At 39.1% G+C, this 24341-nt stretch overlaps 1 protein-coding gene across 1 annotated transcript; it reads right to left on the bottom strand.

The window, feature by feature from the left end:
- Positions 1–795: 795 nt before the first annotated feature.
- On the bottom strand, positions 796–23746 carry ADGRG7 (adhesion G protein-coupled receptor G7). Its single transcript, XM_032193596.1, has 16 exons — positions 23638–23746; positions 19925–20032; positions 18224–18355; positions 17242–17351; positions 15066–15221; positions 14490–14578; positions 13621–13739; positions 13423–13536; positions 11446–11606; positions 9218–9367; positions 7788–7900; positions 5704–6068; positions 4444–4525; positions 3313–3474; positions 2232–2388; positions 796–1014 (listed from the first exon to the last, which is right to left on the bottom strand). Exons 1-16 carry the CDS (start codon positions 23744–23746, stop codon positions 796–798), a joined length of 2346 nt encoding a protein of 781 aa, XP_032049487.1.
- Between the last annotated feature and the right edge of the window lie 595 nt (positions 23747–24341).

The raw sequence follows: 24341 nt of genomic DNA, 5'->3' as shown, positions 1-24341 counted from the left end.
TTCTTCATGTTGTCATATGAAAACCGAATATTTTGTCTGTCATTTCATCTGAAGAAGTTTTATTTGGGAAAAAAAATAAAAAAACTCTAAGACACATTATCTTCTGTGAAGACAGTCATAAAGCCAACATTTTATGGAGGTAGTACATACAGTTTGTGCCCAGAACCGGTACGAACTGTGCAGCTGATTTACCTTTTGGTTTCCAATTGAAATAAAATTGTTCTTACAAAAGGGATAGGAGAGCTACATAGCATAAGCTAAGAAATCTTGTTCAACAGGCCTAAGAAATGAGAAGGGCATAAAGTTGCGCCAGGGGAGGTTTAGGTTAGATGTTAGGAAGAACTTCTTTACTGAAAGGGTTGTTAGGCATTGGAACAGGCTGCCCAGGGAAGTGGTGGAGTCACCATCCCTGGAAGTCTTTAAAAGACATTTAGACGTAGAGCTTAGGGATATGGTTTAGTGGGGACTGTTAGCGTTAGGTCAGAGGTTGGACTCGATGATCTTGAGGTCTCTTCCAACCTAGAAATTCTGTGATTCTGTGATTCTGTGAAACAGAGCAACTTCTGTACTGTGTAAGTGGCATCAAGAGGATCTAATGCTGCATTGACTCGTAACAATCACACGCATGTGGTTCTGCTTTTGACTCCTGCTGTTCTGGTCTGAAGATCTATACCAAGCCAACTGCAGTTGGAATAGTCTGTCCGTCATTCAGCATACATACATACATACATGTGAGACATACATAAAGCAAACTATGAAAAAATATGGGTTTATATTTCATGTATTTACAGGTTTCTAATAGCTATCAGAGAAGGTGGAACAGGAAATATTTTCTGTCTCAAATGATCTGAAAGTTTCCTGGAAATGTTTTACAGGCCATAATTTTGAAACACGGTAAATTTGTGAATGCAGGTAGACTGATATCTCTGGCACCTTCCAAGCAGAAATCATTTTAGAAACCTTTTTCCTGAAGATTGGTGATCTGAAAGTGTACAGAATACAAATCTGAATTCCCTGTAGAGTAAACAAAAGCATGGTGTTAATGTTTTACTGATAAAACCAGAAGAGATTAGTCAATATTATTTGACCTGAAAAAGTAACTATACAATAGTTTTCTGTAACCACTAACAATGACATTAATGCCTTGGAATACAAGAACTACTTTCTTGGAGAAAATTATTCTATATAACTATGAAATTGCAGCAATAGTTGCCTCGTTTGCACATTGTAATGGGTTATCTCAGAAATGTGTTATTGCCTTCTGCTGGACAGAATGAACTAGGACCTGCCTGGGTATGCCTTATGCAATGAACGTGGCTGGTGTGCCCTATCAGCACTTTCAGCAGACACATACGGAGGGAAAACCAGACTTGAGAATTTCTACATCAGTTCTAAATTCTCACTTAAAGCATTTCAGGAGAATGCTGAGGGAGAAGGAAAACAGGATGATGCTTTTAAACAGAGAGAACCATGGTCTAGCTCTTTTCGTGATTTCAGTTTTAAATCACTAAATCCATTAGTAGAGTGATAATCACTTCAGAACTTTTTGCAGGGAGAGTTTGCAGATCTAATCCCCACTGGAGTACAGGGCCACAGTTTTCATTACATCAAGCTGACAGTAAACAGTTTAGGATTTGGGGAAGAGGGAATTGTCACATATGTCGAATCAGCCATTTCACAGAAAATATTCAGTGATGCGACAAGGAAGTATTCGCTACTCCATGTACTTCATAGGTCCTATGCCTTATATGACTATAAAGCCAAGAATCCACCAGGGCCACGTTACTTATGGGGGAAAGCAAAGCAGGTCCTTTCCTGTAGGCTTCCATCCAGAATCACTGTGAAAGTTCTCAAGCCATAAAGCTCTACTTACTTCCCAGGGATTCTCTCCCAGGAGATAAAGAAAGTTTTCCTGATGTTCACTCTTAATATCATATACAGTTCGGTGCAAGAGAAGCCAGTCAGGGTGGTCTTTTCAGTAGTGACCTTGAAATAAAGTCCTGCACTGATTTGTATGGGAAATATTTTATGGGAAACATTGATGGGAAATGTTTTATGAGTGACAGACCAGAAGGGTAACACCCTTTTCTGAGCAAAAATTCTGAACCTACACAACTGCTTTCCAAAAACTTAGCCACTATACCACCATTCATTTGACAAATGAATCAGACATCTTTTTTCCATTATCTCAGTTATTAGTCTCGGAATTTCAGAATTGTCAGATACTTCACCTGTGTAGCATTCAAAATGCAAAACACATAGCTGAAAACAAGACTAGTTTCCTCTTGATTTATTAGCATGAAGTAGCCTGTTGTCCAGGTGATTCCAAGCACTACAACTACAGAGATAGTGCTGGTGATCTTTCCCATGAATGAATCCTTCTTATTCCTAGAAATGAAAAAAAAAAAAAAAAAAAGAGGGAGGGAGAGAGAGAGAGAGAGAAAGAAGGAAAGAAAGAAAAAGAAAGAAAGAAAGAAAGAAAGAAAGAAAGAAAGAAAGAAAGAAAGAAAGAAAGAAAGAAAGAAAGAAAGAAAGAAAGAAAGAAAGAAAGAAAGAAAGAAAGAAAGAAAGAAAGAAAGAAAGAAAGGCTTATCTGAATAATCTCTGTATGGATATATCTTTCTTTAACAAAAATATGAGATTTACCAAAGCAACAGGATACATTAAAAATTAATATGCTAGTTACTATAAACCTTTTAGGATGTTTACAGTTTTGATCCAAATAGTCTCAATTTTCAGTATAAGAATAAGCTGCCATTGAAGTTTGGATATCCAGTTTCTCTCAAGCCATAGAGGAATCAGAGAGAAGGCATTTTGGTTTGCTCCAACCATGAAAATTTTACATAAAGGGAATAAAGTGCAAAGTTTTGTTGAACAGGTCAGTCCTTTGGGATAATGAAAATTAAAGCAATTCTCTTTTAAGTAATTTTAAGTAATACAATGAACACTGCAAAGTCTGTGATGCCTAGCCTGTGACAATACACAGAGTGTTGAGTTAAAACCGGGCAGGGAAATCTGTTTCAACGCTGATTAAATCACACATAACCTTCATTGAACTCAAGTAACACTGGAAAAAAAAAAAAAAGAAAAAAAGTGGTGGTGGCTGGGGGAAAGCCTGTAATGTGTTCACTGCTATGCAAAAGAACATATTGTGACCCATTATGGAATTCATTCTCTGACAGCTTTAAATGCACATTTCTTTAAAACAAAAGATTTTCTCAGAAATCCAAATTTGTGACAAGAAAACCTGAGCTCTTAACAAGAGATCAAGGAATACATCTGAAAGATCTGAGGAGTTCTGTGCCATCTCACCTTGTCAAATCCTTGTTCTCCTTCCATATCACAGAGACAATGATCTTGATGAAGATGATAATGTTAAACAGGAGTATCAGTGCTACCGGCAAAAGAAATGACCACAACATGGGCTTTTCTATACTGAAATTCTGATCTTCATCCAGGGCTGCAAGCCAGCAACTTTTCATAAAAAGAGAGGCCATTTGAAAAGATATGTTAGACAAATTATTCAGAATACCAAAACAAAACAGTACACCTCTTTTTAATCCCAAAAGACCTCTCTCTGAAAGGCAACCAGTCCTGGACAACTGAGGACTTTCAATCATGCTTTTCTTTTCTCTGAGGAGTTCAAAGTGGTTTACCAAACAAACTGCATCAGAAAATATTATAAGGTGGAATATAGCTAATCCTATAGCTAACCAAATACGTATCTGGCCACCATATACAATTTGATCTCTAGGGTATATATTATAATAAAGCTAAAGAGTTAAAAGGAAGACATTATGGACAAAAGTTGAAACAAAAACAGTGGCAACTTCAGGAAGATGGGATTACCCTGTAAAATATTTAACTTTTTTTTTTTTTTTCACTGACAAATAATCTCAAGCTAGAAGTCAACACTCCCTACATGAGTTTCACAAGATCACCGCCATGTGGAAGAGCATTTTTGTTTGCATCCAAAAATTCTGCATCACCCACTGTAAGCCTCTATCCAGCTTTGGTGTGCTGGCACAAAAATTTAAGTACAGGTACCAAACACATAGAGTAATTAGGGATATAGTTATGTTGGCCAGAAAGATTTCAAATAACTGTGAGGAGTAAGCTTAGATATTGAAATGCAGTTATGAACTTAAGTGAAGGTCCTGAATTTTAGTCAGTATAAGAGCGTCTACAGTTCCCATTTAAAGCCACAGGAGATCTTGCAGTAGCATTCAGGGCAGATATGGGTACGGTACCCTAAGTCCTTAGTGAGGAAAAACTGCAATTCCTTATAGTGAAAGTTGACCTTGAGTGAAGAGTTTTGTTTTCTTTTTAGTACAGGTAATTACATTTACAAAATAATATACCATATAAATTGAGAATAGTATTAATATTAAGCCATCATACAAGGCATGCAATAGCAAGTATTGTAATAATACACAAACTTACAATTCTTCCTGTCGGTAGTTTAAAGCTTTTCCTTCTCTATAAGTAGCTCCAAGTGTTACTGCAACTACTACAGCAGGGATTCCTAATTGATAGGAGAGACATTAGCAATTTATTGTTCAGTTGTATAGGTGCACCCTAACTCCATTCCACATAAACAGCTTCTTGCTCTTGTGTAGTTACGTCCTTGACCCCTTTGTTTCATTTCCTGTTTTCCCTGTGTCCTAACTACCTGTTAGAAGAGTTTAAGTAGCACATTTCATGGGAAGAAGCCTCCCACACTGGTTCTTGTCTGGGAAATAAACGTGCTGCTCTCTCCCTCCTTCAGCTCTACTATAAATCTTCCAGATTGCTGTGCTCTCAAAATCTGACAAGCAGTGAGTCAGAATCATGCTCTTTTAGACATGCAGTCACAGGACAGTGAGGAATCTAATGCTGTGTTATCATGCTAATATCTGTGGAGAGCAATGACATATAGCCAGGCAGCTTTCACTGAACATTTTCTGGCCTGCACGTGCAGTCCATATTCTAGAAGTTTTAAAAGAATGGCCTCTGCCTCCACCCTTATGCAAAACATAACTATAAAACAATCTGAATCTAAAGCTGCTTGGTAGATGCCATCAAAAACACATATCATGCTAGCTGAATACACAATGTGGAAAAGGCAGGAGGCTGAGATTTTTACTATACCTAGTGGGCATCTGGCTGTATTCTTCAGTCCTCCAAAAAAGTCTCCTTTCAAGCTGCAGTGTTGTTGCTAATTGCAATAGTATTTTAAGAATGCACTCTCTGCTTATTAATAAATAATCTATAACAATTTATATAAGTCAATCCTTGCTTTTGGATGCATGCAAGGCTCTGGTTGAGGTCCCGAGGAATCTCAGAGATATCTAAATGAAGAACCTGACTCCATATACACAACCATTGTATCTGAAAAAAAAAAATAATCCTGTAGTTGACAGAAAAAGACTGTTGAGTGTCTTGATTACTGTGAAAATTTCTCCTGCATGCACTAGATATATGCTGTGGTGCTGGTGAACAAGCTCTGTTTCAGTGCCATATCAGGACAGTGAAAACAAGCTCAATTTATACCAGTAGTGCAAGGTGCAACAGGAGATTATTCATTAAACCATGTTGCCTAAGCCAGAGAGACATTGATTCTTAGTTGCTCACTACTGATCTGCTATCTTCATACTTCTCCTTGAATGCACTATGTACTGGTAGTGTGGTAAGAGTTGCCACGTATAGGACTTTAAATCTTACCCCATCCGATTGCTGACATGGTTACAATGAAGTTTCCAGGAAGGGGCTTCATGGCTCTAATCAGCAATAAATACAGTTGTGCACAATTGAGTGCTGTCCACATAAACGTTGCCAACAAAAAATAGTGCAGCAGGACAGCCACAGCCATACACCAGGAGTCTTCAGGAGGATCTACCATGTCAGATTTGAGCAAGGTGTTATTGGTGGTATAGTAAGTACTGTACTGTTGTTCATATCCACTGGTATTGCTGCTGTGATTCCTGGCATTTTGGTTTTCAATTCCAGAGATGAAGATAATGTTAAAAGTTAGCATTGAGGAACAGAGACTCACTAACATCCACGTTACAGATGACTTCCGAGTTTTCCTATTGGTAGGAATACATTTAGGAGAAGAAGGTAAAGCAAAATAAGAAAAAATATAAAATATTTCTTCGTTTCTGTTGACGTCAAAAGCAAGCTAGAGTGTGCAGTCTTTAATATATATTTATAGAAAAAGCAATAACTTGTTTGCAGAATTTTACACTGTAGTAACTCTCAGACACCTTACCAAATTCTTCAATTTCATCTGATTTCAACTAGAACAGAGAAGACCCAGCACCTTCTAGGACTGGACTCTTTCCAAAAGAATTTGGGATGCATTTAATTTTTGTCACTCTGCTCTTTTAGGGCCATTTTCTTCGGTGTTAAGAGCATAAGACAAGTATTTCTAAGCACTCTTCAAGGTACTAAAGAATAATAATAAGTATAATAATAAGTATAATAATAACTACAATATAATAAATAATAATAACTCCACTTCCAAATGCTGTCTTGTAAATGCACTTAAAAGGTAAAGTCTGAAAGCTTCAAAAATCCTAAAAACATTGACCTTGATGGAATTACTCCAAATCTACATTAGTGCAAGAGAGATGAGATAGTTCTTAATTTACAGCTCTTAATGCCACAGCTCTGTTGGCATGACTTTGCTCCTTGTTCAAGGCAGAATCACATGACACCATTAATCCCAAGCATGTCCATCTAGGAAGTGTGCTGTGACCGTATTTCAGTGAAGTCATTCACAATAAAACAGTGACACAAACAGTGTACATAACCTCTGTTACTATATATTCATGATGCTTTGAAATCAACCGTTTACTACAGCTGTTTTATAAACAGAAGTCTGTAATATAGAAACTCTTAAATAGGCAAAAGAAATCAAAGAAATATTTAAATTGGATAGCAAAAAGAGAACCTGAGGAGTGATATACATGCTTTTACATGAACACTAAAAGTCTGAGAGAAAAGAGAGTGAACTGAAATGATTAGCCTTGAATGAAGACAGCAGTGTAACAGGCATATTGCTAACTGGCTAGAAGAAAGACAGTTCATTAGACATTGTAATACCAGGGCACAGGGCACACAAGAAAGTATAAAGTAGGTCGAACTGGTGATGGAAGACTATTACACATTTAGTAAGTATTAAGTGAGCACAGTGAACTAAACACCTCAACGTGTAGCATGGGTCAATGTAGCAACAATACAGCTCAGGGCCTGTATTGTCAAATGCCTGACCAAGGCGGTCACACAGACATCAGTGAGGCCAGGCAGACGTAGAACAAAACAGTAACAGCAGAGCACCATTAACACATGGAGACTGGGCAAATGTGTTCCTGGGACATAAACCAGAGATAGATTTTTAGACATAATCATGGGAGCCCATGGTAAAAGGTTCAATCCTTGACTTGGTCCTCAGTAGCACACTATGCTTGCTTTATTGTCATAGCCTGTATTATCACCCGTAGGATACCTAGACGGAACATTTTTGTTGGAAAGTCATAAAACAAAGCATTCACCATAGGTACATTCAACTTGCAAAAGGTGACGTCATAACTTCATACACATAGACATTGCATAACTTCACTAATCAGTAAAACACGTTTCCCAAGCTACACAACACACAATTAGATTGTTTTTAATACTATCTGCTGATCAATTATATTGAAATATGCTCCAGACTGGCTGCTGCCTCTGTTTCCCCTCAAACTATATACAGAGCAAAATATTGGAACTTAGTACAAAACACAGTTTCACACCTTCTCTCTTACCTCGTGAATATCTGAAATAAAATGGTAATGACCAGGCCAGCAATGGACAATCCAACACCAACATATGAGATACACTCCAAAGGCTTTGCATATTTATAATTGATCCGAAAGGCCTAGGAAAAAATCAGATTGATTATAAGATGAGATGATTTCCTTCCTAAAATTTGTATTTCTATTTGCACATAAAAATGAAAATGTTTTAGTAAAGCTATGACTGTTGCTAGCTACTGACAAAATTTTCAGATCACACACAATTTTTCCAGACAACAAAACAAGAGAAGCTTGTGCAGAACTGCAAAAGGAGACTTAACAATGCCAATCAAATATTCAGCAAGGTAGCAGATTAAATTATTCCTAGAGAAATACAAGGCTGAAAAGTCTGAAAAAAGTAGCTTTAACTTTTCATACTGATGTGCATTTCTGAATTTTGACTTCTGGTGATAAGGTCTAAGGTAAGACGTAAGGAATTCCAAATCAAAACCAGTCTTTGTTTGAACAGTGTCCATAAAGCAGCACACAAAATGTAAATGTAGTCAGAGAAACAGAAAATACCATTAACTTTGCACAAATAGATGGGAATTTTCTCTTAGAATACAGTCATTTTATACAATAAGGACATGCATAACACAAAGGGAAATACAGAAACAAGTAAGTACTACAAATATAGAAATGCTATTCTGTGAAAATGGAGTAAAAAGGAACTCTGAAATCTTAGCACTCCAGCAATCAATGACCATGATGTTAGCCATGGAGAGTTTTATTTAGAAAATCTGGCAGAATAATGAATGGCAGAGACAGTCATTCCTAAATAGTCTTGTAAGTATAAGAGAGCAATATATAAAACTAAATGGCAGTAGGCTTAATATTTACAGAGAAATTGCTTTTTGTAAGCATGTAAGCAAAGGAAGTAGCTAATGCTGAGTGCTTTAAGTTACTTGCTCAACACAAGTTGGTGCTGCAGCTAACACAGATCCCAAGATGCTTTTTGTGTCAGGGCACTTTAGGGTTCAGCCATACATTCATTTAAAACAGCTGCAACAATTCAGGTGCAGAGCTGCCGCAGCAAGAAGAATGCCAGCGCCAGAGCAAAGTCAGATGGGCTTAGCCCTCAGGCTTTGTGCCAGTGGAAACCAGGATTTGCCCATACCTATGGCCTTCCAGCAGCTTTGGGGAGCATCACATGTCCCCATTAACCAGTTCTGTCATGGATCAGAGACAAATAAGTGGGGGCATCTTTAACTGCTGTGCCTTCTAGCTCAGTACCCTTCTAGCCAGGGCACTGCGCCCAAGCCCTTTTATTGTCATTCTGGTCTTGTAAGCCAGAGAACAAGTGAAAACAAAAGAAAACAAACAAACAAACTAAAAACCACCACCCATAACAAAAAGCACCACACCAGATTCTTCCCATTCATGGAAGAACAAAGACCTACCATGAGGACAGCAAAATGAGTAGTGTGGTTGCACTTGCATCTCAAGAATTGGCCTCTTTCTTTTGTACAGCCTGCAGTGTTCCAGTCGTTCACAGCATAGTCCCAAAAGACACATGCATAATCATGCAGCAGAAATTTGGATGTGTTGTACTACAAATAGGGATTACAAGGAGAAAAATGGGATAAAGAAACACAAAGACATATGCACCAGCAAAAAGCATACTGACAAGTATCCTCTGAGAGGGGAGCCGACAGCTACTAAGGGATTTCCAGTAAATTTATGAAAGCAATCAGTAACAGCTTTATTCAGCTTTTTGAACTTATTTTGTATGTTCTTTCTCAGTCAAGAGTGACAAAGAAATGACCCATTTCTATGAATTATTCAGGTAATTACAGTTCAAATACACATCCACGAGACATTAAATAAATACCAAAGGAATTCTGCATAGGCCAAACAAAAGATTTCAGATATTAGTAACATTAAATTGCTGCCAGCTGATTAATGATGAATCCACACAATAAAAGGAAGCAAACAATGATAAATTCTGTGTACCATCCCCTCCCCTCCTGCACTATGGCTTTGCTCACACAGAAATATGTCAAACTGCATGCAGTATTTCTCAGACAATATACTTCTGCAGGTTACTGCAGTTAGAATATGAAATGAGAACCTTGAAGTGCAAATAAATATTAAAAGCAATCTTGTTCACAGTCTTGGTAGTTCATTACAGATGAGGAATAAGGGTAGGAGTAAGAAAAAAATAGTTTTCCATTATTACTGTATTTTTAAGTGCTTGTTTCCCAAAGCACTATGGTGGTGATTACTGATCTATCATACTCAAATACTCATGTGCTCAAGCCTAAAAATCTTTGCCATGAGTTAAATATTGTAAGAAGAATTGAAGTATTTTTGTCTTTGTTTTGGAGAAAGCCTGCTAAAAAATGAATAAATATTATGTAAACATTGCTAATTAAGCAAATTGGCTCTCACAAAAGGCATTTCCTGCAAAAAATGCAGTAATATCTGGAATAATTTCTGGGGTGGAGGGGGGGGGGGTTGGAAATCTAAAACCCACAAACGCTCTCAACTGCTTATTGCCAGAAATGAAAGTGGTGTGCTAAAAATAAAAATAAATAAAAATAAATAAAAATAAAAACACACCACTCTCAACTTATATGTCTTTCCCTGAGTATTTAAGAGGTAGTAGGACAAGGACAGCCTCTGGTCAAACTGAACGTGGCATTTCTTCTCTGGGTAATGAACTGGCAGGAGGACTGTGCCCAGTGGGTAGTGGTTAATGGAGTTAAGTCTAGCTGGTGTCCCTTTACAAGTGGTGGCCCCCAGGGGTCAGTACTGGGGCCTATCTTGTTTAATATCTTTACTGATGACCTGGATGAAGAGATTGAGTGTACCCTCAGTAAATTTGCAGATGACACCAAGCTGGGAGGTAGTGTCAATCTGCCTGAGGGTGGAGTGGCCCTTCAGAGGGATCTGGATAGGCTTGGCTGCTGGTCTGAGGCTTAACGAGGCTTAATAATATGAGGTTTGATATGATGAGGTTTAATAAGGCCAAGTGCTGGGTCCTGCGCTTTGGCCACAATAACCTAATGTTCCACTATAGGCTTGGGGCCAAGTGACTAGAAGACTGTGAAGAAGAAATGGACCTGGGAGTGTTGATGGATGCTCAGCTGAACATGAGCTGGCAGTGTGCCCACGTGGCCAACAGGCCAATGGCATCCTGGCCTGTATTAGAAACAGTGCAACCAGCAGGAGCAGGGATGTGATCGTCCCCCTGTACTCTGCTCTGGTGAGGGAACTGGGGTTGTTTAGTTTGGAGAAGAGGAGGCTCAGGGGAGACCTCATTGCTCTCTGCAACTTCCTGAAGGGAGGTTGTGATGAGGAGGGGGTCGGCCTCTTCTCTCAGATAACTAATGATAGGACTCGAGAAAATGGCCACAAGTTGTGCCTGGGGAAATTTAGATTAGATATCAGGAAAAACTATTTCTCTCAAAGAGTGGTCAGGAGCTGGAACAGCCTGCCCAGGGAGGTGGGGGAGTCACCACCCCTGTTCAAGAAGTGCCTGGACAATGTGCTACGAGATAAGATTTAGTAGCTTAGTGGGTAGTATTGGCGATAGGAGGACAGTTGGACTAGATGATCTTGTAGGTCCTTTCCAAACTTGTGTTTCTATGATTCTATAATTCTATGATTTCTTACAGAAACTTACCTTGGGATTGAAGGCTATTTCAACACCACTGGCTGTTCCACCATCAATGTTGCCAGAGACAATTTGTTTAGAAAAATTACTGTGACTTAAATAAGTCTTTGACTGGAAGAGTTTGTCATTTTGATAAAGGACAAAGCCAGCTCTTCTATTGATTGATGAACCTTCGCTAGGCAAACAGAAAAGTAGGTACAGATATCAGAGAAACTGGTGCCTTGGAAGAAGCCTATCCTATGCTGCTTTACACATCCAGTATTTACAGCATATTTTTATTTAGATATTTATTTAGAATCCCTTTAAAATGTAGAGAAGAATTTCTTTTTCCCCATGAATTTCAAAAGATTCATCTTCAATTTTTGCTGGGGTGGAGTGTGAAATTTTAATAATAAAATAATTATTTCCCTTCTCCTAATGCCTTTTCTGAAGAAAAATGTTAGCAATGAGGGAAATAATATTCTAAATCCAGATACATACACATATGCCAAATGGCCAGGCTTTTAATAACACTAAAGAAGAAATAGTAACAACAGAGACATTTACAGTTAATAGGAAGTTGGGGGATCAAAAGAGATTGGCTGGACTTCTCCCTTCAGACCCAACTTTTGGACTCTATTTCTTTGGTTACACTCTTACACCAAATTAGAGAGATTTCTAAGTGATTTAAATCACTAGTCTTAATTGTTGCTAAAGCGAGGGGAAAAAAATCCTAGTTTATGCAATTGATTTTATTTTTGATCTTATAATTTTGTTTTCTTCATGAGAGACTAATGTAGTTTTATACCTACAAAATGTCATGTGTGTATTTAATACTGAATAAATCTTTTTTTTTTTTTTTTTAAATAAACTGTGCATTCAATCCAGCCCACTTGAAGGAAGTGTTACGATACACAGGCATTATGATAAAGACTTTACATGATCACACTGGTTTTCCACAGGCCTGTTGTCTGCAACAGTTTTAGTGCTTTTCTAACCCTTATGAGAGGACAGGATTGTTCATTTCCCTGTGGACTGGTATATGAACAATGTTCAGCAATAATAAGTTTAAATGCTTTGCAAACTTAATCTTCATTATACTCTTGTGCTATGATGTTTAGCGTTACTGTTACTGTACAGAGAGACTTAGGATGAGTCTGCTGGTTTCAGGTACCAAGACTGAAACTTCTGCAGTTTTAGCATGTCATAGAAAAGCACATGATGAAAGTTCAGCTCCCTGGGGCTGTATTTGCAGCTGTGAATAATCAAACTTCCTGCAAATCATGCACAAGGGACAAAATTGGACATGCAGAAGACAAATGACATATAATCAGCAGCCAGGTATCGTGTGCCTGGTAAGAAGGCCAGGATTATATCCTGCTTGGGACTCCAGCTGCTAGGTTAAATTGGCATTAACCCTCACCACCACTCAGGGTAAACTACCCAGCCATCAGCTTCTGCAGCAAAAGAAGCAAAGGAACTATATGCTTTTGAAGTGTACATAAGGGACAGCTCAAAAAATCCCGTGTGCCATTAAAAATGATTGCAACACATAGATGTAAGAACACATCTGTCCTGGCTGATACTTGACAGTAGGAGTAATTTTAGTTGAAATGGCAGATGTCTTTGGATTTGGGGCAGGATACATAAGTACTAGCCTTTGATCTTGATATATAGAGAGGTATGGTCAAAGATTCATTACATTCTGAATTTTTAAAAAGCAAAAAAAAATGGAAAGTACCAAAACATGCAAAGCTTTCTGACCATCACACGTACACATGTATTAATCTATAAATAAGATCATCCAGCTCCTTTGACATGTGCATTTTTGTGCCACAATATGGTACCAACATGCATATCAAAAAACTTGTTGCTATAGTAGTTATAAAATCATATTTTTTTAATATTGATTCAGTTTTTGTTTGTTTGTTTTCCCAAAACAGATTTTTAGGGAATATTCATTCAGAATTTCTCCTGCCACAGTTTTCAGTAAGAGAAAGAACTTACTGTTACTTGTAATATTGAGCAGTATCTGAACTTCAGTACTGAGTTCATCATTAAGCCCAGTGGCATCTTTCTGTATTTCTAGTTTTGTTGTCTGATAGTTTCCCGGTGTTTCATCTGCAAAAATTAACAGTGGCTGCATTAGAATTTATGGCACACACCTGCTTTTGCTAGTAAATCCAACAACACACCCAGGCTTACCTCTCTGTGCCAAAAACAGAATTGCAGAGGAGTTCAACATCAGTGGGACAGACTGGACTGCAATGTTGGTCTGAGTGATGTTGCTCATCAAAGAAAATTCTTCAATCGTTTTTGTGAGTCTGCATTGAAATAATGAGTGGGGAAAAAAAACTTACTACTAGCTGTTACACACAGCTATAGGTGCAGTTTCTGAGCTTCCCCTCTGATTTGATTCTCTGGCACATGAGTGAAGAAGCTACATGTTATCTCTAGCAGCAGCGGAAATTCTGCTACTTCTGAAGTCAAAAGAAAATTTTACTTTCTAACATCAAGAGAAGCAGGATTTAGCCATACATGCAGCTGGGAGTGGGGCAATGTGAAATCTAGCATGCTGTCAAATTGCAACAGCTTGTTAGGTAAGTCAGAAATTTCTTCTAACAAATGCAGGGTGCAGCTCCCTCATGCTGATAGCTTCCCCTTTCTACATGCTGGGAATTGCAATAATAATTCAGACTTCTGTGAAATACAATAAAAATCCTGGAAGTGTTTTTAAAGTGCCAGCATTCCAACCTGCAGGTAAGTCCCTCCTCCTGTAAACCCCTCCCTGTTTACAAACAGTACTGCGCTACTTAAACAATTTACCCATACTGTTTAAGCCAATTGATCAAATCAGAATTTAACTCCAGAAGCATAATTCCCTGACCTTATCCTTTATACAAAGCATAAAAAGTCAGCCAAAATTATTTATGTAGGTATAAATTTACTGAATAAAATTGCACTTTAGAGTTGAACACTAAAATTTTGATGTGTTCATAAACAACTTTCATTCTGAAACACAAAGGAAAATGCTGTTGATTAGATTTAATAAGAAGGGCAAAAGTTGAGGTTACCTTGATGTAACATTGACAAGATCACTTCTGAATTCTGTTTCCTTGGCATCCAAGAGCTGACTCACTGTAGCCACTACTGTGTTAGATGCCTGAGACAATCAGAAAAAAAGAGAAAAAAAAAAAAAAAGGAAAAAAGGCAATGTTCAAAGATAAATGAAATAAATCATCCTTTGTTCTACAGTGCATTGACAAAGTATGAATACAATAGGCATTACTTGAAAGTGCATACAATGGAGTAAACAAAATACAGGATGTCATTTGATAGAATATAAGCTTGAGCCAAGGGTTTATAAACACTACATTTCTATTAATTTAGACAGTAAAGAATAAGTGACAAACTTAAACGTCAAATGATGCTACTAGTATTAGAATTCCAGATCAGGCCAAGTTTAAAGAGCTGATAAGAAACAAATTTACACTCTGGGAATTTACTCTCACTCAGCAGTGATTCCACAGGTATTCACTCAGGGCCACTTAAATAACTCAGCATACTGCTAAATCTGCTAGTGGAGAAGGGACAGAATCCATATCCCAAATATTAAGCCATAAGTATCTTATTACAGTCTTAAAACTCACTTGAGGGTCATCTGAAATGTTTGGCTTTTTCAGAATCTGCACTGAGATATCCATGGCAGCAGAGATGTTCTGTGTGGTCAGTTGGTCAGGCATGGCAGTAAGGATTTGAGTGGTCTTTGCAATTTCTAAAACAGCGCTGGATTCCGCAGTTTCCACCTAGTAGGAAAATGCCATTCAACAGAAATAAGAAAAGGAAAAAAAGACACCACTTTTATAACATTCTTACAGAAAATCATACAGATAGTCGAAGAAGAACCTGACGGCATCTTTTGCCACTCCTTCATGGCAGGTGGGTGTCGACACTAGCAGTAAGCCCTCCTGGATCTTCTGATGTTACAAAATTCTGTAAACCTCTAAATAGTCCTCAAATAACCAGAAACTGATTTTTTGGAAAACCATCACTGGAACTTTAGAAATGTCATCTAGAATAATAGTGCTTCTCAGAACAGTATTCAAAAACTGCACTGAAAACATTATCCTCACTTCAGTATATTGTAGTGTCAAATCAGAATAAACAAAAAAATAAAATAAAAGAATCAGTGCTGGAAGCACCAAGAATTGTTACAAGCTCTGGATGGGCCCAGTTTGATCAGTTAGCACTTAATGTGTAGGGCATAAATGTCTATAATATCTTAGGTATAAAACTACACACACACACAAATGTTATCTGTATGTTATATGAAGGTATAGCTAGCTGAAAATATGCCTAGGAGGCATGGAAAGCCTGTTTATCATCAGAAGAACTTGCTTCATATGTTATGGACACTGTCTAAACAGTGTATTGAGTCATCCTTCTTCTAATCCATTAAGGCATCCAAATCAAGTTTAATTAAATCATGAATCTTTCAGGTGTTTTTAAAGCTCAGAGTGGTAGGAATAGAGGGAATGTGTTGCATAGGGAGGAAGGAAGGAATTTTACATTTATAATTAATTACTGGAGATTTATTATTTGATTTGAAAGCATCTGCATCATGCACATGGTGAAAGCTTATTTTCACTATTCTTACTTCTGACTTGTAGCATCATCTTGTGTTCAAAGTAAATATTTGTGTTTATAGGAATGAAAATCCTTTTAAACCTGGTCTATAGATCACTAAGCATGTCTTTGGACTCCTGGAATGCACCTTCAGACCCCGAGCTGCCTGACGTTCACTAGGTGGCAGTACAACACCAAAAATTGTAAGAAAACCCCAAATTACTATTAGCATCAGGCTAACCTTATGTTGCAACCAAATGCAGACCTGCCTCTTATTAGCATTATAAATAACTGCTAGTAGTATTATATATATTACAGAGAACAATTGACATTTGAACCATTTGATAAAATTTATATACTGGGAAAATATAATCTTGATCTCAAGGATTAAGGATGCAAGCAACAATATGAAAGATTGACTCACTTAGAGGGACTGTATCTGTTTCTTTCATTTTTTTTTTATTTTTATTTTTTTTTCGAGACTAGTGATAAAGAATCGAAGATCAGAAGCAGAAAACAGTTGTGGCTGTCTTTAATGTATGTAATCATGTTCAGTGCTCCATGTTTTTGAGAATGACAGACCTAAGCCTTAAGGCGAGGCTAGGGGGCAAGGGTATATGTTTTTTGTTTGGTTTTGGTTTTGTTTTAAATCAGGAAGAGTTTGTCATTCATACAAGAAATTTTGACTTTGAATTATTGAGAGACAAAAATGTTTAGGCTTTGCTCTTAATCCTTTCTAACATCTCAGTGTCATCACCACTGTGCTAACTGTGTGTTTGCTAACCCACAAGTGGCTACTCTCAAAAAGAGTGCCACTCTTGCCACTCTCTTTGAAATCCCATCAATTTTCTCAGCAGTTCAGTATCCTGGGTCAGCATTGCCTCCACTCTCAGGTGTTTGCTGAGAAGTGGGAACCTGAGTGAGGAACTTCCAGGCCAGCTAGGTAATATTAGGTGGGATATAGTGTTCATGCAAAATCAAGCAAAATAAAATAATCAGCATTATAAAAAATCCATTTGCAAAGCAGGCACATGCCAAGAATTCCCCTGAAAAAAGGCTTTGGTGGTTCATTTATCGTTTTGCAAAATTTTAAGAAAGGAAACACAAATACATATTTCCTGCCTCCAATACCTATTGCATTTTTTTTTATTGTGATGCTGCAGAATCCCAGCCATTCTGTAAACAGCATGTCAAGATTACCTGTGATGCTAGGGAGTCCAGATTTTCATTACAATTCTGCACACTGGGTTCCTCTAAAGTAGGAATTATTCCGTTTCTGGAGCACAACCGAATCGCAATTGAAGAGTTACCTGGTAATATTGTAAAAGCAGAAAGATATGCATTTAGTACACAAGCCCTCAGTCATATGCACATGACCTCATTAGGAAGTAAAACAGCTCAGTGGGTGTGACACCCTAGCCAGTGTTATTTTCTGTTTGCATACAAAGAATAATTGTCTCTCAAGATTAGAAGTGACCATCAATTATTTAACTGGTTTATTACTGGTCATTTTTGAACATGTGTTTTATACTTATAGACACAATTTTGTCTCAGTGGCTGAGATTATGCATGCCAAATTTAGATAGTTTAAACATGCTAGAACTGCAGAAACGTCTCTCAGATTGGAGGTACAGACATCAGCACTAAACCATCAGAAAGACTTTTTACCATGTCTTGTAAAAAGTACTTAATTTATCATGAAAGAACTAAGAAGGGCAGGTGGAACTGCCATGCAACAGTTACTCTAAAAGGTCTCTGAGAACTGGTATATGCTGCTGGAGTACTCCTTGCTTTTCAGGTTTCTTCTGTGAGAAACCCAAACGTTGTGTTTTGTTTTTCTAATTTCAGTGATGTCAACAGTCAGCCACAGTTCATGGAAAGTGTCCGTGATAATTGTCCATGATAAAAAGTGATAATTTTTCTGTCAAACACCAGTTCATTAGTGATCTTAACCAACTCTCAGATGAGTTCCAGACAGACACGTACCCTATCTGGGATGTATACATTAAATCGTATGCACTTGAGGTAGGAAGCTGTGTGGAGAGATTAGTGCTCCTGCTGCTTGAACACTGCTGTTCTGGCTTTAAACAGAGAGCTCTCATCTTCTGCTCTAATGATCCAACATCTTTCACAAACCTTATATTTGCCTTTGTGAAGCGTAAGTAAAAGGAAAGAAACATACCATTCGCAGTGTGAGGTTCACATTTTTCGTTGGAGCTGCCATATTTACCCACTATAATCCTTTCAAAAGTAAGGTTCTTTATATCACCTTCAGAATTGTTGTATGTGTAAGTACTGGCCTCACAGAAATTCACTGTACAGAAGGGAAAAAAAAACAACAAACAAACACAAAAACATTAGGATCAAAAAATTTTAATACATGGAGAAATTTTTGAAAATAAAACAGTATTAAGAAAATATAAACTCATTGACTCTTTTGTCTTAAAGGAAATAAATATCTGTTAAAGCAGGGGGCAAAACTGAGCATGGAGTTCCCAGTGGAGCCTCACCAGTGCCCAAGATAGGGAGGGTAATGCCGTCCATCAATCTGTTTCTCTCTGCCTAGCACAGCTGCTCTGCTTTGCTTACAATGAAGGCGGACTGTTGGCTCATATTGAACTTGGCAGCCACTGTCACTCCCAGATCCTTTTCAGCGGGGCTGCTTCTGAAACAGCAAGTTTCTAGTCTGTTCCAGTGTCCCCAGTGCAGAGATTGGCATTTGTCCTTGCAGGCCGCTGTGGGGTTTCCACTGGTCTGATTCTCAGGTTTCCAAGGCTCTTCTGCGTTGACACTCTACTGTTAAAGTGTCAACAATACCTCCACTCCACCACGAGTTTAGTGTTGTCCTCAGATTTGCTGAGAGTGCATTCTGTTATCATTCAGATTGTCAACAAAGACATTGAACGATACTGGCCCTAGTATCAACCCGTGGGTTGCCCTACTTTTACGGTACTCTAATCAAGCCATTGATACCACACTTTGAGTTTGGCAGTTGAGTTAATTTTCAGCCCAGGTAATGGCTGTACACCCTTCCTGTACATCTTTACCTATCAAATGAGAATGCTGAGGGAGACAGTGTCAAAAGCCTGACTAAAATCAGGGTATATTACATCTTTCACTCCTGTTGGCCAGTTACTTCATACAGAAGGCAGTCAGGTTGCTCAACCTTGATTTGCCATTTGCAAATCCAGACTGCTCCTGATTATTTTCTTGTATTTCACAGGCATGGAAATAGGCTCCAAGAGAATGTGGTCCACAGTACTTCTAGGATCTGAGGAAAACCTGACAGGCTTGTGGTTTCCCCACTCCTCCTTCTTGCCTTTCTTAATGGTGGGCATGATGTTGGTGTTTTAGTTCTCTGCGGCCTCCCCTGATCATGATATTTTTACATAGGTGACAGAGAGCAGTCCCACATTTACATCAGTCAGCTCTTTCACCACTCCTACATGAATCCTGTCTAGATCCATGCATGTGAATACTTTTGTGGTGATGTTGCAACTGGCAGCAGGAAATGAGGATAGGCATTATCCTGCTGGGTACTGAGTCCCCTTGGCACTGGAAAATCCAGAGAGAGCAATGCTGGCCACTGAGGTCTGAATCTGATTTTCGAGTCATTGTGATGTTCAAACAGAGGAATTCAAACAAAGGCCAAATTGGCTAGAAACAGGCCACAGACTGTTGAAAACCATAATGTCTTCCCCAGATATGTTACTCATTTGAAAAAGTGACAGAAGTGGGTGAAAGTTATGGCCTCTTCTAGGAAGAAGAGCCACGTCTCTTCTTGCACACACGACCCTGCTGAGCAGGTGGGTCAGGAGCCTCCCAGAACAGAGGGGTTCACAGAAATAACACCAACGGCTTGTGCTGCCTTGCTTGTACTAACCTATATCACAAAGGAGTCCTATCCACTCGTCAGGGCACACGCAGGCTCCATCCTGGCAGATTCCGCCATTGTGGCAGAAGCAAGGAGGTACCACGTTTTCTGTAATTTCTGTGTAAATAAACAATCAAGATGTACATATTCATAAATATGTATGCAAAATATATATACTTATAAATAATTTGATGAAGGATATATACAAATATGATGCTGATTTATTTGGAGCTTCAATTGAAATATATTTTATTCTGTGCCCCACAGTCTTGCTCATGGACTCAATCACTGTTTCCTCGTAACCCCCCAAAACAATGCTGTTAATGTGGGTCAAAGCTTTCAAAAATTAATCTGCATCTACACAGAAAAGTAGGCAGAAACTGCTCTGTGTAGCTGCCAGAAAATCAGGAGCAATGATGGTGTGGGCCTCCAGAATGCAAGAAACTCAAGCTGTTGAACCTGTGAAAAGCCCAAATGGCTCCTGCAGGGTTTTACAGGGAACAAGAGGGCAAAACAGGGCCACAGATTTCCAAGACCCAAACTGGCAGTGAGCAGGTGGATAATCAGACCTCCAAAAAATCACACAGAAATATTCTGATTTAAGCCAGAATTTATGGGGTAATACAGATAAAAATCCATGTCCTGGTCTCAGCCATAGCCTCTATTCACATTCCAGGACAGGTGCCAATTTTTATTGTCTCCTGGCAGGAATAGCAGGCTTTGTCTGAAGTAGTCATTGCACAGGCTGCTGCAGCTTCAGGAAACAAAAAAGCACGATATAAGCAAGAGCAGAGAAATTACATTTCTTAGGAATTTCTGACTATACCATGGTATTGAAAGTGTTTGGCAAGCTCTGAAAATTTTAAGGTTTCTTTAAAAAGAGGCTGGATCAGGGGTATTCTGCAGCAGAAATTGAAGTACAGAAGGTGCTGGTGGACTTCAAGCTTTGGGATATGGCTCCAAGACCTGGGGGACCCCCCTGGGCCAAGGCTTCCTCTCAGTTTATCTCATCCAACCCAACATGGAGGGTGGAATTTGGAATCCCTTCCCCACTCAGCTGCGCTGGGTGCAGTTTATACTTTGAAATTATACAGAAAACTGAGGTTGAGGCCTGCTATTTGATCTGACATTTTAGAGTCTGTGTTTCGAGGTGCTGGCAAATAAAGTAAAGCCAGAAAATGTAAAAGTAAACAGTGCTGTCAGGAGCACATGTGCTATTGTATATTCCTAATGTTCTCATTGAAGCAAAAAGATTGCTTAACTTCTTGCTCTTTAATGGGATTCATGTAACTGAAAGGTTATTGCAGACTATAGGGGATGCGCCACGTGGCTGGGGTAATTCTGTTCTTGGCAAGTGTTGCTTGACTCTTGCTCATGTGGCTGCTATGTAGCAGTCTGTCTCAGCTACGTTTCAGCCAAATGTCTGTGATGCTAGTGGAATAACATCTATGTGCAGCTAGGTAATGTCTTTGCTATCCATCAGCTGTTCAAATCACATTGTTTCTCCGCTGGAATTCTTACGACAAGGAAAGGAAAACTCATGCAGCAATTGAGAGTGGGACGGGATGGGGGTGGGGTGAGGTGGGGTGGGGGACACGACTTAGGCAGCTGCAGACAAGGGCTTGATGTGGGGAAGCTGGGTGAGTGCTTGAACCGTTGCTGCCCTGTTGCCCAGCAGTGCTGGCTCACGTGGCAGGCACATGCATGTAGCACATGGGGCAATGTGGCAGAGGAATGACATCAGGAATCAGTTTCCTGCTTTGCCTTGGGAGCCCTTTGGACCTGGGAGCCCACAAAATACTCAGGGACCTGCAGCACAGCTCCAGGCCTCCATGGCCAAAGCAGTCGTATCACACAGGATCCCCAAAACAGAAGTTGCAGCGGTGCTGCCTTGCAAATGCTGCACATGATCCTGGGATGCCTGCAGAGGAGCATGGAGAGGAGGGAGCGTGACCGGGGCAGCCTTGAACTGGAAGCATCAATGCTGGCACTTCTACAACCAGGAACCCTGAATCTGTTGGGATCTAACTCCTGAATCATTGCTTTTGCAAGTGGTAAAACAGAAAAACAAAAACATATGAGGCAAAAAGTCCAGCATTGGCCCCTGGAGGTACAAGTGCATCTTTCTTGAGCAGTTGCCAGCAAGCAGCATCCACCTCACCTCTGTAACAACAGCATGACACTCTTGAGATCTGCTAAAGTTACTGCTTTTGCATTGCAGATTTTTTGTTTGTTTGTTTGTTTGTTTTGTGGGGTGAGTAGGAATCTGTGTCTTTCACAAATATGAATTCCCAGACTTAATAATGCAGTCATGCCTACCCCACGCACAGTAAAACTCATCAGCCTCAAATAATTGTGGCATTGGCTTAACATCACAGGGCTCTTCTGTTTTTAAGTTTCGGAAAACATCTTCTTTTTATTTGTCCTTGTCTTTTAAGTTTTGCAGAAATTAATTATTTCAAGAATCACATTGATTTTGTATATATTCTTAAATTGAGACTGAGATTCTTGCATAATATAATGTCATCAAGAACTGTGGGTTTTTTGTTTGTTTCTTTTCTCTTTTTTTCTTTTCTAAACCAGACATCCTGGGGACTGCTAATGGTAATGCAGTTAAGGTTTGGAAAAAACAGAAACACTACAGCTATGCACAAAAAACACTGCATCAGATGGGCATTAAGGTATTTCCCATCCTTGAAGTTGCTGCAGTTTCAGTCCTATTCCTAGCAGCTAGTTGCCCTGTAGCTGTGTAAATTTGAGGCACAAGAAGAATTCCTAAGCTGCTGAGAGTTAACTCCAAATCATCTGGGCTTAGGATCATCAAGTCAAACAAAGCCCTAAACATATTCCTATGTTCACAAAGGTAAATAATTACTCATTTAAGTTAAGCAATTAATATTTACTTATGTGCCATTTCGTGTGTTCAGGTATGTTCCCTCCCTGTAAACATCTGATAGATTTCTTGAAGCAAATATAGCCCAGTGTGTCCTAACGTAAACTTTTCCCTGGGCCTCCTAGTCTCCAATAACATCTGTCCTGCTGGGTGAGCAGTGAGGAATGGCTGATTCTTGCAATGAACTTTACATACATATAGGCCCATGCATGATTTTGCATCATGTCCATATACTGAGTATTCTGCTGAGAGGAACCAAGATTTCTGCTCAAAGTTTGTACAAGAAAGTGTCTTAAGAGGTTGCACTGACCTGATTTTCAGATACGGAATATGCAAACCAGTGTTTCCTACATTCCCTCCACAAAGCTTTCTATAATGCAAATTGCAGTAAAATCATGGACAGGTGCTATACAGCACCTTTGTGATTATATGTTGTTCTTTTCCTTGTACAGCTAAGTAGTTACTCTTTAAAACATTATTTACAAGCCTAGCTAGAGTTTTATTTTTGACTTTCAAAAAGTAAATCAGATTTCTACCCAAAGAGTGAGAAGCTTTCAAGACGTTTCTTCAAAACAATGCTAGCGAATTCATTCACAGTGTAAGTACATTACAAGGGAAATATTCAAGATTGTTTGCCATGTTATTCTGTTTACAAGAGAAGGCAAAGTTGTAAGTACTTGTTTAAACATCAAACAAACAAAGACATTTCCACCTAAAAGTCTGGGGCACAGATGAGTCTATCAGTAATCATGTTTAAACTCTTTAGGAAAGGCAGAAGAACACAAAAAGTTCAGACAGAGATCAAATAGTGCAGAATTGTATTTCTTACCTGTGTGAAACTTGATGATAAGCTGCCAAGCACAAAGGGACCAGAGTGTCAGAGTCACCACACAGCAGGCAACTGCAATCAATATTCTGTCCCACTGGCGTGAAGGCATGTTGTGGTGTGGACTGTCTGCCCAGCTATAAAATGATATTATACATCTATAACCTTGTGATGGATAAACCATTAACTACTAGCCTACTCCTAGAAAATTAACCGTTTCAGTTCCATTTAGGAAAGAAAAAAAGAAAAAGTAGATAAATAGCATGCATTTATTTCCAACATTTTCTACCCTACAAAATATTTCACTTAACAAGACATCAAATATCACATCTTCTGCCTGTCACAGGTGAACGTCCCAGAGCAGACACCCAGCTATGCTTATACTCACATGGGCCAGAGCCCATTCAGTGTGTGTGGCAGGACTCGCAGCCATGCCAGCAGACCATTCCTCCCTCCAAGCATGGCACCCTAGGCCTCTGATCCCTGAACCAGACCTGCATGCAGCCCAGGCATAGGAGCTGCATTGCCACACAGGACCCATGTCTGCATCTTGCAGGGTACAAGGCCCTGTCAGTCGTCACTCATACAGACAGCAACATCCAACCCCTCCCCATCTGACATGGGGATGCTGTCTACCCTCGCGTAACCCCAGAGGATGTAAACCCCAGTGTCCCCCATGGGACAGCCTTGCTGAATCCCCTCTGTGC

This window comes from Aythya fuligula, chromosome 1, assembly GCF_009819795.1.
Source record: "Aythya fuligula isolate bAytFul2 chromosome 1, bAytFul2.pri, whole genome shotgun sequence".
Taxonomy (NCBI): domain Eukaryota; kingdom Metazoa; phylum Chordata; class Aves; order Anseriformes; family Anatidae; genus Aythya; species Aythya fuligula.
Note: the sequence above shows the minus strand (reverse complement) of the source record. Positions and strands in the feature narration are given on the sequence as shown.

Coding starts and splice junctions, on each gene's coding strand:
- ADGRG7 (XM_032193596.1), bottom strand. CDS start 23,746: ATGCCTTCACGCCAGTGGGACAGAATATTGATTGCAGTTGCCTGCTGT. Junction 17,352..18,223: donor TGAACCTCACACTGCGAATG/GTATGTTTCTTT, acceptor CAATATTACCAG/GTAACTCTTCAATTGCGATT. Junction 13,740..14,489: donor CTTGTCAATGTTACATCAAG/GTAACCTCAACT, acceptor ATTTCAATGCAG/ACTCACAAAAACGATTGAAG.